Here is a 14,818-nt window from a genome sequence, read left to right on the forward strand (position 1 = left end):
ATTAATTCCTACAACTCTCTGGGTTTTCAAACCGACAAAATTACAATGAAGAGAAACCAAATACCTTGTCTAAAACTTCAGAGAGGATGTGAGCTAGAACTCTCAGATCACTTTCTAATCAGTTCTCCATCCTGTCCTCAAAATAATATTAAGTTATTTATTTTTGAAACCATCAAAGCTGGCAATTCTAAAACCCAGAAATCCTTCGGAAGATGTGAGGAGAAGCTCTTCCTGCTGTAGGGAAGAAAGGTAACAATAGGCAGCAGTAAAGGTTTTGTAACTGAAATGACAGATAATGAAGGGGCCAAGTGGGGAATAAAGCAAGAAGGCAAAATTCAAGTTCTGTCTCCCCAGTTTATCTAGTCTACTCCCAGAGAGAGAGAGAGCACAGGAGGTACTTTAAAAGAATTCCTTGATAAATACTGAGATACTGTACACATGAAAATCCTAAGTCCTAGTCCTTGTTTGTTGGTGATGCAAACATTAAATTATCCAGATATCAGGCATTATGGAGTCCAAAGTGGAAATAACAGTGGTTTATGTAAGGTCTGGCATCTAGACAAGACAGGGGACATGCAGCAGGAGCGCTCAAATAATGTGGCTCCAAGCAAGTGAGTCCAACTGTACTCCACTGAAAGCCATTCATATAGCCTGCTGAGTCAGACGACATAGAAATACGCTTTGCTTAACACGCACAAGTGAGAGAGTGCTGCTGCACAACAAGAAAAGTGTGATTTTATACCTTTGATAACCAAGAGTTTAATTCAGGGAGATAGGCCTATACTTTATTCCACTACTCACTCAACACGAGGACAACATAGCCACAAACCTCTTACCAAAAATTGGACAGCATAAAACATATTTTCAATGAACTAGAATTACCTATGTGGGCTCACCACCTAACACGTTACTGGCATAACCTTGACTGTTTTCTTACACTGTACAAGGCTAGCCTCACACCATGTTGAGGAGGAACTGAGGTGGCATACATGTGAGATCACTATAAATGGTGTAAAGGCATCTAACACAAACGTCTTTACTATATTCCAGTTCTGATACACTTTCATATTTTTGATACCAATGTTTTAGCAATGCAGGTGGCCAACAAACAGGTCTAACTTGATTGTGACTACCTGTATGAGGATGAACAGCAAACCAGAGTCAGAAATTTAAAGATAGGTGTTGACAGCCTGTGAGAAAATCTTGGAGACTAATATAAAGTACTTTCTATCCTCTGAGAACTGAATGGTTTGAGAGCTAGATGTACAGTCATGAGGTCAGCAATAGATGTCAAAGGTAAGATGGTTTTACACAAGCATGATGCTGGTGTGTGGGCTGCTGTTTGGTTTTAAGAAACACTCCATGGCCAATGTTCCTGTGAGGCACAGAGAACTATATTGGTGAGAATGATTCACAAGAGTGGAGACTAAATATGAAAACGTGTCAGGAGCACTGCATTTTATTTTGCTTCCCTTTCCCTTTCTGCATGCACTCATAAGTGATATATGATCACACAAACAGAGCTCATATAAAATAATGAGAAATTTTTATGTCAAAATTGAAAATGAACTCTAAGTGATAAGGTATTATGTCACAATTTAATTGACAGGTCTTTTTCTTGATGGTTCATTTGATGACTGATGGTGCATTCCAGCACTTGGGAGGATGAGGCAGGAGGGCCATTAGTATACAATAAACAAATTTGTATTAAATTGTGTTATATCTTAAACAATAAGTCTGCATACATAGAATCCCATTTTCTCCTTTAAAACTGAGTAAGATTGGTTTTACATATTTTAAGGAAACAAAGTCAAGTTACTCTAATTAGTGAGGCCAAGAAGGGAATCCTACTTGGCTTTTTGAAACCTAACTTCATTCTTCTACAAGACAGTAGTACTGAACCAACAGTATTGAAACTGAGCTGAAAATCACGTCTGTGGGCAAGTCCACGCCAATCCTTCTGTTTCTGTATGGCCCATGAGTTGAGAGTAATGTCTGAAAGGGTAGGAAGAGACTGTTTAATGATATGAAAATTACATAGTGAAGGTAGGAAACTGTTTTGGACTCCAATCAAACAGATGTTTAAAAGAAACAAAAGAACAAGAAGTAGGTGATATTCAAACCTCAGTGGCTCCAAATAAAGTATTATTGGAGCACAAGTGCTCTCGCTGACTGGCTTCCTTCCCCCTGAACAGCGGAGCTCCATGGCTGCAGCAGAGCTTCTACAAGGTCCTTCACAGACACACTGCTGACCTGCATACAGCCAAGATGCCACAAGGACAGCAGAATGCAGTATGGAATGGTTACACTGGCCAGGCAAAGCCTTAGGATTCACTTGAAATTAATGTTATACATTCATAAATTTATAAAAGTATTTCTTTAACTTGCTACTACAGAAAGAAAAAAGAAACCACACCCTTTGCACTCTAGGAGTTTGCATTAATTTATCCCACTCATGTTTGGCATACTAACAATGAAGAAAAAGAAACCAAACAAGTGACATACAAAAGTTAATGAGTAGAAATGGCAAAGCATGTTATGGATACTCAGGTGATAGGGAGAGAAAAAGCATGCGCTAGGGTAGCCTCAAAGAGCTTCCTGAGAGTAGTACTGTATAAAGTAAGGGAAAAAAAGAGTGCAAGCAAAATTAATGCAGCATTTGGCACATGCAAAAAGCCTTCCGTGGGCTGACAGTGTAGCTCAGTGGAAAGGAACATAAGTGGCATGTTTGCTGCCTGAGTTGAATACTCATCAACAACCAATAAATACAATTTTAATGTTGCTGCCTGAGACATTGCTATGGAGAGCTTTTGATGTTTCCATTTGAAAGTGTAATGTTTGATCTAGTCTCTAAACTTGGCAGAGTTACCAGTGTGTAGGTGGCACCTCCTTACAAAACAGTTCTCAGAGAACAGGGCAAGTGATGAACAGGGCAAGAATAGGAAAAAAAAAAAGATTCTATAAAATGAAGCTACTGTGGAAATAACCACTAATAGTACTCTCCTTTATGAATGGACTTGCTTTCAGGTTAGAATTAAAGAGGAAAAGATAATCAGGAACGGATGCTTTCAATAAAGAGACTAGTAACAAGCATGATCTGGTTTTAAGTCTTATGAACTTATAAGTCCTACTGTACCTACACTCTGGTGAAATAAAGTACAAATTATTACTCTATAAAGTTTAACAAACTTTCATAAGAAAGAAATACAGCTCTGGTTATGTCTTCAAGGTACCTGTGGGGAAATAAGATTATTCTTATAATAGGTGTAAAATTAGGTCTCTGTCAATGGTCAGCACTTAAGGACGTATCGGAGAGGGCTGGTGATAAAGTGCTTTGCCCTCAGCCTGGTGATTGGAGTTCAACCCAAGACCCACAGGGTAGAAACGGGAAGCCAGGCTTCCTGTAAGTTGTGCTCCATCTTCCCACACATGTGCACACACGCAAATTCAATAAATAAACACAAAATTAATTTTTAAAGGCACCACAAAGAAATCTGGCAAAAATCCTATCCTAAGGAAGCTCTTGAGGAGGAGACAGATAGCAAAGAAAAGGATAGCAATGGTTATGTCAGATGGGGGTTATATCTACAAAGAGACAAAACAGCTACAGTGGTGTGGTTCCTACTAGGAGATAACCAAAGGAAGAAAAATATACATCAACCATGGCAGAAGGGGAAGGAGAAAGAAAAAAAAGAAACATAGTTGTATATTTTAAGCAAATGTTTCAAATATAATTAGACCTAACAGACTTGAAGATCTGCTTGGAGTGTTACTGTTAATGCTTAAGAATGAATGTCACAGGCGCTGTCCTAGTCACCTAACTCTCTAGACAAAGAATTTTGTAGCAAAAGCTAATAATGAAGTTTAATTACAGCCAGTTACTTAAATCAAGGCACTGCTGCTTCTAAAATGCCTTCATTAGCAGGATTTTTAAGAAAACAAACAAACAAGCAAACAAACAACCAAATGGCTGGCTAGGAGTTGTAGTAGAATTGGAGTGGCCATTACCAGTGTTAAGGACACACTCTTATAATAGATGCTACAATTCAAAAAACTATATATAATTTGCATCAAAGCATTAGAAATTATCTAACTTAAATTTTGCACGTGGGGGGAAACAAGTTCTGTTATGTAGCCAGCAAGGCTTTAAATTCTGCAATAATAGTATTTCTATTATAAAGATGGCTCAGAAAAGCTCCTTTTTATAACACTTAAGATTGGATTTATACTATTTGGTGTCAAAATATTCCTTCTATGATACCATGATGGTGGAGGCACAGACAGAGAAAAACAGTAACTAACCACCAATCCACTGTTAAGAAGCAAGAAAATGAAAACCCACTACTGTAAGCATGGCAAAAGAAAAGACAAAGTTGTGGGACTGAGTAGGATATAATTAAGGCATGCTTTGGACAGTCCTACAAATAATAAATATCCACACCAGATGTGGTCACAGACACCCATAATTCTAACATTTGGGAGGCTGAAGCAGCACAGCAAGTTCAAGGACAGCTGAAGCTGCAGAGTTAAGATCCTGCCTCGGAAACAAAAAACATTCATTTTGTAAAAATTAAATAAAAGGAGCCAGGGACGGATGAAGGAAAACCTAACTTTTCCATTTATTAAAATAGATTACTAGATCTCCCCATATTAAAAATATAGCAATAGCACAAATAAATAAACCACAGAAAAAGAGAAACACCTCATTTTTAAAAAATGCCCCAAATCTATGTGGAAATGTGTCACATGATAAAAATGTAATTTAATTAATGAGGAAAGGACAACTTCTTAACTAATGTGACATTTGCATAATGAGAAAAGGTCTTCAAAGAAATAATATTACAAAAACCAGGCAGCATGTAGACAGAGTTAAAACTAGAGATGTTACTGAATTAGCATATCTCAGGAAATTTAAAAGAGATGTAAAACAAGAAGCCACAAAGGTAGTGGGAAAAGAACATATAGGAATTCCCTTACAATATGAATGATAAAAGGCCTTTTATGGGACTTAAAAATCAAAAGCAAGAAATTCCAGATAGATATATTAAAGTAATTTTAAAACATTTTTACATGATAAAAAGATATGCAAAACAAAAGGGCAACTGGGAAACTATTTTTGACACCAATAAAGAGAAAATATCCCTAACACATGAAAAGCTTTAAAGAACTATTAGCAAACTGGCAAATTTTTTAAAAATTCAACCCAATTAACAAATGACCTTACAATTCCAGTCTAAGATATGTACACAGGACAAATAAAATTATATTTCTATTAGGCTGGAGAGATGGCTCAGTGGTTAGGAGCACTGAATGGTCTTCCAGAGGTCCTGAGTTCAAATCCTAGCAACCACATGGTGGCTCACAACTATTTGTAGTGGGATCTGATGCCCTCTTTTGGTGTGTCTTCAAACAGCAACAACATACTCATATACATTAAATTTTCTACACAAATAGATATTTATGACACATAATTCCTAAAACATAAAAAGTAAAGCACCGCAAGTGTCCATCAACTCTTTGGCACAGTGGGTATATACTGACACAATAAACTAAATTCAGTCATAGAAGGAAATGAGGTATAAATATACCACAGCTCTAGGGAGGTTCTTTGTGCATAATGAGAATGGTTTAGAATTAGTGATGATCACTGTGCAGTCTGGTAGACGGAATAAAAATCAGTTAGTTTTATTCATTCATTGAGGTGCTGAAGATCAAACCCAGGGACTCCAGCATGCTAAACACACAGTCTACCAGTGATCTTTATCACTAGCTCAAACTGCACACATTAACAGTATGGATTCTGTGAAATTAAAATGTAATTTAGCTGGGTGGTAGTGGTATACACTGGGGAGTGTAATTCCAACACTCGGGAGGCAGAGGCAGGTGGATCTCTGAGTTCAAGGCCAGCTTGGCCTACAGAGTTAGTTTCGGGACAGCCAAGGATATGAAGAAAAACCCTGTCTTAAAAATCAAACTAACAAATTATATGTGTGTGTGTGTGTGTGTGTGTGTGTGTGTGTGTGTATGTATGTACGTATATGTGTATATATAATTTATTTTAATATAATTTTAAAAGTAAACAAACCAGGAACAGAGGAATTTGGTTTTTTTTACCAGCACAGTCTGTAACCTTCAGCAAACATTTCATAGTGCTCTTTATCTGAACACATTTTATTCTGAACATCACATTCTTTGACCCAAAAAGATCAATGAACTAAAAAATCTACAGTACTGGGTTTGATTGCTGTTTCTGCCAGTGATTCTGTGGTATCAGGCAAGTCAATGGACATTTGTTAAAAGAAAATGTTACCTGAGTATGTGGTGCATGACTGTAATCCCAGTGCCTTGTCAGAGACAGGAGAATTAAGGGTTTACAAGATACTGTCTCAAAAAGAAAGAGTGGTCATTGGGTAAAAACAAATTAACCCACCCCTGCCCTAGTTTAATTCATTGGATACACACACACACACACACACACACACACACACACACACACACACACACGCGCGCGCAAAGACCACTGACTTCTATGCACCAGTTTGTTTGTTTGTTTGTTTGTTTGTAAACCCAGTTTCTCAATTTAGCCTTGACTGTCCTGGAACTCATTTTGTAAACCAGGCTGGTCCCGAGCTCAGAGATCTGCCTGCCTCTGTCTCCCAAGTGCTGGAATTAAAGGTGTGTGCCACCAATGCCTAGCTTCAAGGAGAGGTTTTTAAGTGGTACTCCCCTCAAGCATATCAGGGTTTCCAGGCAAGAACCCCAAATCAATTTAATGAGAGTATCTTCAAAGTCAGTAGTAAATTCAAACAACTATGTTTGTGTCGTCTAGGAATGTCTATTAAGGAACTGTGCACAGGACTCCAGGCCTTCCCCACGAGAGCACTGTTTCCTTAAAAAGGAGCGACTCCCAGAAGCTAAAGCTAGGTCGGGTTCTAGTTCTAACACATGCCACTTGGATGACTTTTGATCTATTTTGTAGATTAAACCAAGTCTCATAATTAAACTGCAGCGAGACCATATCTCAAGAAAAAAAAAAGAAATAACTAAAAAATAAAAACATACAAAGAATAATTATTACATCTATTTTACACTTTAGGTTAATTTTAAAAAAAAAAAAAAAAATAGTATAGGTCAGTTTCCAAAATTCTCTTTATTTATGCTAAAGCTCAATCTTTTGTCTTTCATGACCAATCTTTTTTTATCTTTTTTTTTTTTTTTTTTTTTTTTTTTGTTCTTTGGAGCTGGGGACCCAACCAGGGCCTTGCGCCCTAGGTAAGCGCCTTTAAATCCCCAGCCTTTTATTTTATCTTATAACAAGCCTTCCATTTTACCTTCTATTATGCCTCCATCAATCTATCCTCAGTCAATTTTCTTTTGTTTTTCTACTATAGGTCAAAATCTCTTAGATTCTGACTTTTCCAACCATTTTAATAAGCAGAATTCTCCATCACCTCTTATACTCAGCCTTTACAGAACTTCGTCCATCTTTTCTTGCCTTTTGGTCAGTCTGTGGACATACTACTACTTTGGAACTGAATGTATCTGTTTGGTAGTCTTCTCCCCATGAATATCTACCAGCTTCCCCCTCGAATCCCAAATATACCAGACCTCTTTTCTCTTTACAACCAGCAGTCCTCCAAATAGGCCAGTGACTATCCAATCCTCTCTGCTTCCCAGCAACTCTTACTAGTGTGTTCAACTATCGCACTTTCTCCAGCAGCCAAGTATCCTATAACTTGACACAAGCCTGTCAGGGGTCTAAATTTCCAAAGTTTCTTTCATTAGCTCAGCTGATAAATTGGGAGTGTAGCACAGTGATGTGGCATTTGTCTAGTTCTGGGTTCCAGTCTCAATACCACAAAAATGAATAAATGTTTCTAGCCCACAGAGAAGCACAGATACACCCGAGCCCTACTTCCTTTCCAGCAAGCTCTTTACCCCCAATTTATTATTAAGTGGCCACTCCCAGTGTTTCACTAACTCTAATTCTTAGACCAATAGTTTTCCCCTCAAGTCCAATTTGCTTGGCAAAACAAAACAAAATGATTGACCAAATCTTTTATCTTCACAGATTTTTACCTCTCCAGTGCTTCCATTTAACAAACCTATTCCTATTTACTTCTCAGTCTCTGGATATCAATTGTTACTGTTCCAAATTCAGCTGTCTTCCTCATCACACCCCACCTATGTCTCCAGCCTCTTGGTTCACTCCCTTTAACAGTCTCCTAGTCATGTTTCCTTAGGCCTATTCCCCAAGCTTTCTAGTTCGCCTCCTCATCCTCTGAACTCTTACACTTCTGGAAACTTTCTCTAGAACCTTCTACTCTCTAGTCTTTGCCTGAGATGTTTCCTATACCCCGCAGGTGAAAGAAAGCCTTCTTACTCCTGGCTAACTTACTTGATCCACCAATTCCCTTCAACTTTTCTCTCAGCCATTCCCTATTCCCCTTAACTATGTATGGCACATTTCTCCTCATCTCACTGATCCACTTTCTCCCAGAGTCATCACTTCTAGAGTTGATTCCCGTCATCCCTTAAATTAACCTTTCATCTTTCTCAACCTTGTCCTTATTCCCCATCTTTCTCCAACAATGTTACCAGTCCTCCGGTAGACTATTCCCTTAGCGCCTCACCTAGTCCCCGAATCTACCTTCTACTCTATCTAAACATCTCCAGGCCAAGGCCAGCATTTCCTCCAATTCACAGCGTCCCTTCCCGTGGCACTCTGAATGTCCAGACACCAATCTCCAATGGCCTGGGCCTGGCCTCCTGGGAGAGAGGTACAAGTCACGTACCCCATCCGCATCTTGGCTCCACTCTGACTGCCCCCGCTGCCGGGTAGAGGAGGGCGAGAAGGTAAGCGGCCGAGGTGCATGCTTTTTTCAAGGGCCGACATCAAAGGGAGGCCTCACGTCGAAAACAGTGGCCCAAGGTCCGTCCCACGATACGTGCGGTACAACCGGTCACAGCTCACTCCTCTAACGACGCCCAGTCGCCTTTGGACAGCAACCAGCCACCGGCAGCGCCGCCTACCGCCCACTGGCTCAGCAAACCCCGCCCTCTCGCCTCAGCGCTTCCACCGGAAGTGCGCAACAGCCTTCGCACAAAGGAAACTGGGTAACGGAGTCTGCGGATCCCTCAGACTCCTATCAGAGAACTCGACAACCCTAGCGGGAAGAGTCCTCTTAAAGGCAATGCATGCTGGACAATGAAGTCCTCCAATAGTGTATCAATTTGCGCTTGCGCAGCTGCAGGTGTCCTGGTCCAACCTCGCAAAGGTAGGAAAGCAAAGCATCATGGGTGTTGCAGTCCATTTGCAGGGACTCTTATTGGCGCCTTCTTTTGGCACAGCTTTCCGGGAACTGTTGGAGGAAGAGTGTTTCTTCCTGCGTCCCAGGCTTCCCAGCGGCGCCCGTTGCCGGGGAACGCAGGCGCCGTGGGAAGGGATGGCGGGAGCTTACAGCTTAGGAGCTAGCACCAACGTTGAATTGGTGACGAAGGGCCCAGGCTCGACATGAAACAACGGAAAGGCCAAGTGCCTGGGGGCGGCCGTGGGCGCAAGAAGCGAGGTAACTTTATTTGTCTAAGCTTGAGGAAAGCATAAAAGAGCTAAGGAATTCTAAGGAGACTTCCACCTGCTCTGGCTAAACAAAACAAAAGAGGACTGAAGAGAGAATAACCAGGGAACCAGAAAGTTAAGAGAGAATTTTTTTTTAAAGATCGGAAAAGAGGTAGCGCCTGTGGGTCGATAAAATGAGGCAAAGTGAGGATTAATAGATAACATATAGGAAAACAACAAAATTAAATGTGTTCTTTTTACGACAAGGCTAAATGTATGTGTGTTAGAGGAATTCGGAGTAGGAGGAAAGGACATAACTATGTCCCGAAGAACCTTAGATGATGAAAGGGTGTATGGTAGAGGACACCGTGAAATCAGTAACCCAAGTTGACTCAAAAAGCAAACAAAACCATTTCTGTATATACCTTTCTATTTCTCTGACTTTTTTCTTGGGACGTGATTGTGCTTCATTAGAATACACTAAAATCTAGTCAGGAACCAATACAAATAGCTCTTTCAACTGAAACAATTTGTGTACTGTAGAGTGGAGAAAAGATCTACCATAAAGCTCAGGGATAACTCGTTGAAATTCAAACGTATTTGCATATATGAACTGCACCTTACTTAGAATGACTTGAATCCAAACTAAATCCTCTTAGTTTTCCAGCTCTTATAAGTGACCAGACAGGGGGCCTGATGGACCCCAGGCTGGCCTTAAACTTGATCTCTTGCAGTAGTCTCTCGGTTTTTTGTTTTGTTTTGTTTTGTTTTGTTTTTGTTTTTAAGCATTCTCTAAATCTTTCAGAAAGGGTACTGATTGAAAGGAAAGCCAGGGTTGTAACTGATTGCTTCATCAACATTTAACTCATCATCCTTCTGAAATCTAGTAAGATTTAAAGTTAATATTATGAACCCAGAACCAAAAATAGCAGCAAATCTAAAAATGTTAGTCTCTGTCCTTGACTGTATGATCTTGGCTGTGATGGTGCACACCTTTAAACCCAGTAGTCGGGAGGCAAAGGCAGGCAGATCTCTGAATTCAAGGCCAGCCTGGGTTACAAATCAAGTCCAGGACACCAGAGCTTGTTACATTGAGAAACCCTGACTCAAAACAAACAGAACAAAAAAAAAAAAGTGAGATTAAAAATAATGTATCTTCTCCATTATTTTATTTATTTATTCACTTTACATCCCAATTGCTGCCCCCCATCTTCCGCTGACAGAGTTCCTCCCCGCATGATAATGTATCTTGACTGTGGTGAACTATGGATTTGCAACGGTTAACAAAACTTCCAACTACTGAGGTTTAAAAATCTGTCCACTTGTTTTATTGTCTTTATGCTTTTCAAATAGTATCTTTCAATTAAAGAAAAGTTTGGATTAACATAAGTGACCAAGTAGGGTTATTCTGTGGCCTGTTTTTTTAGTTACTTCTCAGTATTAGAACAGTTAGGAAAAGCCTTCTCTGAAGATTTATTTTTCATTCAGAGAGTATATAGGGTGCTCCTAGGTAAGGCGCAGTCCATATATCATATGCGTTTGAATTTCAACGAATTATCCCTGAGCTTTATGGTAGACCTTTTCTCCACTCTACAGACCTTATCCAGCTCTCAGGAGGAAGAGGCAGGTGGATCTCTTGAGTTTGAGGCCAGCCTGTTTTAAGTAAGTAAATTCCAGACAAGCGAGGATTACCTAGTAAGATGTCTCAAAGAAAAAGAAAAAAAAAAGCAAATTGTGTTAGACCAGATTTTAAATACAGATTTTGCTGTATTCCTCCATAGGTTTGAGTGACATTTCCCCATCTACAAGCCTGCCACCTCTGGTTGAAGGACAGTTACGCTGCTTTCTCAAACTTACTATTAACAAGGTCGTATGGAAGATTGCGAAGCCTCCCGCTTCTGTGCTTGTCCGAGTGAGATGGTGGGGAGAAACATCGGACGGAACCCTCTTTTGTCCCAGGGACGCATTACAGACTGAGCCAAAAGCTGTGAGAACAACTACCCGTTATGCTATTCGCTGTGGCCCGAAGCAGTTCACCTCGTACCTAACAGGTATGACTGTTTTTGTTTTGTTGTCTTAACTGTAAACCTGATCTGAAACATGCTTGCCGTCAGCAGTCTATTTAAACAGACACCACCATTAAACCGTCTTTCCTGCTGAGAAACACAGTCAAGGACAGAGACCAACACCTTTAGATTTCCCACCACCTTTCAGTGCTAGGTTCAAAATATTAGCTTTGAATCTTACCAGATTTCAGAAAGATGATAAATCAAAAGGTAAATGGTATTTTACTTGTAACACTTAAATCCTCAAATGAAGAGGGTTAGCAGGTCAATAAGGACAAAAAGGTATCTTTTTAATACAGGAATCAACAGTCATACGTTTGTTTGTACATCCTATGAGGTAACTATACATCATATGAACATTCAAGTTGGTGTGGGACCTATAGGATTTAAGGAAAGTAACTTTACATTTCTGACCTATTTCTTCACTTGTAATATGAGCTCAAACACCTGCCCTTTGACCTTCTGGGTATTTTCATGAAGAAGCAACATGGTTGAGTTGAAAGAACACAACTGAAGTCTAGACAGTTAAGTTTGAACTCTAGATTCAGACCTGGATTGTTGTGTGATGCTAGGAGGTGTTGTTGTTTGGTTGTTGTTGTTGTTGTTGTTGTTTGGAGACAGAGTTTCTCTGTATAGCTCTTGGCTGTCCTGGAACTCACTCTGTAGACTGTCCTGGCCTGGCTCTCAGAGATCCACCTGCCTCTGCCTGTCAGTTGTTGGAATTAAAACGTGCACCACCAATGTCAGTCTAGTTTCTTAAAGTAGTAGAGTCTCAATGTCCTGTTATAAGGAGAATAATATGTCCTTATCAGGAATTACCATGGAACTTGATTGGACAAAAGTAAAGTAATAGGTCCAGTGCCTGCTACATTGTAGGTGTAAAGTCTGCATAGATACTATTTAAGGCACGAAGTAATAAAGTTTTAAGTTATTGTCCCTACCAAGAAGTCATGTAAAGATTAGTCGAGAAAAGAAGAACTGTCACAAAACATTTATGAAATCAGACAGAGTGTGGGTGAATGTGTGATTACCCTATATGTACAGAATTTTGACTATTCTGGGTTGTCAATACAGGGGGATCTTGTAAGTTATTAGGAAACAAGAATCCTATTTTACCCTTGCTACTTTACATTGGAGAAGCCATTTCATCTTCTGGGCTTTAATTTCCCCATCAGTAATTTGAAGGAATCTAACACAAAATAATATGCCCATACCCAAATTTCATTTTCTAGTTAGGAAAGATGGCATTTTTGAACAGGATCCAGATATTGTGAATCTTATAAGAGATGAGCTGGCTGTCAACAGAACCATGATATGTTTTCTAGAAAACAGAGAGCCAAAATGGGCCCGTAAAGTGTCTCAGAGGGGAAAGGCATTTGCCACCAGAGTGGGAGCCAAAGGTCCCACGTGGTAGAGAAAGAAAAGTGACTCCTACAGGCAGTCCTCTGAGGGCCACTTGTACACTGTGGCAGTGTACCCTCCAACAAATAAGTAAATGACATAGAGAAAATAAAATAAAATGGAGAGCTAAGAGGTCTGTAATTCTTTCATAAGAATGTATAGTATTTCTGAAACCTTAGGAAAAGTATGCCTATTTCTGATTCTGTGTGTGGGCAGAATCCAATTGTTCTTTTCTATACCCTTTTCTTGTATATCACACTCAAGATGCAAAAGGTAGACTAAGGAGTAGTTTATAGAATTACATGAAACAGAGAGGACAGAATGGAAGGAAATGGTCAAACTAGTGAGTTCAGATAAAACAAAAACACAGGGAGCAATAGGATCCTTAATGGTCTATGAAATACCTTCAAGTCTGTCGGCCTAGGAAAACAGCCATAAACTTATGAGGATGAAGCTTTTCTCCTTTAAGCAATGTGTAGTAAAATAACATGGTATAGTCAACTTTAGAATTGGAGAGAAATGAATTTTAGCCCATTTTGATGACTTTAAAATTTACTGAACCTAGGAATGTTATGTAACCTCTCTGATCTTGTTTAATTCCCCAACCTAGAGTTAGAAACACCTAGACCAAATAATTGTAAAGAAAGGGCCAGGGGTTGTCGATTAGCTCAATGGTAGACTACTTGGCCTAGGGTCCTGGATTCCATCCTCTGCTCTGGGAAAAAGGGGGTGGGAACAGTGAAGTAGCCCAGTGGGTAAAGGCGCCTACCACCAAGTCTGATGACCTGAGTTTTGATTCCCAGGCCCCACACGGTGGGGCTAGCTTCTGCAAATTGTCCTGTGGCTTCTCCATGTGTGCTGTGATACACTTAGACACACAACACAAAAATAAGTAAATAGAGGTGTAATTTAAAAATTGTAAGGAGAATAATGAAGCACAAAAGAGTGTAGTTATTAGTAGGTAAGCAGTAGCTGTTAGTGCATTTCTCTCAGTCCACCTGTGTATGTCATTGCAGCCTCCAGAGTACTTTTGCATCATTTATATAATTTTTAAGATGACTACCAGAAAAGGGCTGTGGCATGTTAAGTAATTTGTTTAAAGTCATATAAAGTCATTCAGTAACTGCTATGTGGGAAGACACTGTCCTGTGTAATCTATATGCAGTATCCTCAGTTCCCCCACACAGATGTTAAGATGCCTATTTTATAGATGGTTGACTTCCGCCAAAACAGCTCATGAATATTAGAGCCAAGAAAAACCCACATGGAACTTCTCATTACAAGGCCTACATACTTTCATCTAAGTATTAGACAAATGGTAATCATGAACCATTTCTTGGCAAGGGTGAGAAAATATTCAGAATTTATACTGTCTTGACATGATTTTAGATCCATTTTGTACACTTTATTGTCTTTCTAAAGTTAAGATCATGAAGGGGTAAGGAATAAGTTGTAGAATGTAGTTAAAGGATCTATTTCTGTTTGTCTTGGTTTCAAATGTTTTCAGTACCTTAATACTGCAAATATAACTTAGGAACAAGCAATTAGCATCTGGGAGGTCAAGACCAACCCTCAAAGTCATGCCAGAGCAGCCCTTTCCCACTCAAAGAATGAGAAAAGATAGGATGTATTTGTATTTCAACATTTTAGAACTAATGTTTGAGTTCTTGACAAGTAACATTTACTAGTACTTTTTAAAAAAAAAAAAAAAGAGATAGGGTCTTACTACTTGGCTTTGGCTGGTCTGGAATTTACTGTAATGATCAGACTGGCTTCCAGCTCACAGAGATCA

The 14,818-nt window shown here is 39.5% G+C and overlaps 2 protein-coding genes across 3 annotated transcripts in view; one reads left to right on the forward strand and one right to left on the reverse strand.

The window, feature by feature from the left end:
• The window catches only part of Ppme1 (protein phosphatase methylesterase 1), a 48,274-nt gene extending 39,223 nt beyond the window's left edge, over nt 1–9,051 (reverse strand). The window contains exon 1 of the mRNA XM_032893042.1: nt 8,796–9,051. Coding sequence (XP_032748933.1) covers nt 8,796–8,896 — 101 coding nt within the window. The 5' untranslated portion in view covers nt 8,897–9,051. The remainder of the gene's footprint in view (nt 1–8,795) is intronic.
• A 309-nt stretch (nt 9,052–9,360) lies between these two features.
• Nucleotides 9,361–14,818, forward strand: part of C2cd3 (C2 domain containing 3 centriole elongation regulator) — a 98,205-nt gene continuing 92,747 nt past the window's right edge. For both annotated transcript variants that reach the window (XM_032893045.1, XM_032893044.1), the window contains exons 1-2: nt 9,361–9,569; nt 11,341–11,610. In XM_032893045.1, the coding sequence (XP_032748936.1) occupies nt 9,515–9,569; nt 11,341–11,610 (325 nt within the window). In that variant the 5' untranslated portion in view covers nt 9,361–9,514. The remainder of the gene's footprint in view (nt 9,570–11,340; nt 11,611–14,818) is intronic.

Source organism: Rattus rattus, chromosome 2 (assembly GCF_011064425.1).
Source record: "Rattus rattus isolate New Zealand chromosome 2, Rrattus_CSIRO_v1, whole genome shotgun sequence".
NCBI classification, from domain to species: domain Eukaryota; kingdom Metazoa; phylum Chordata; class Mammalia; order Rodentia; family Muridae; genus Rattus; species Rattus rattus.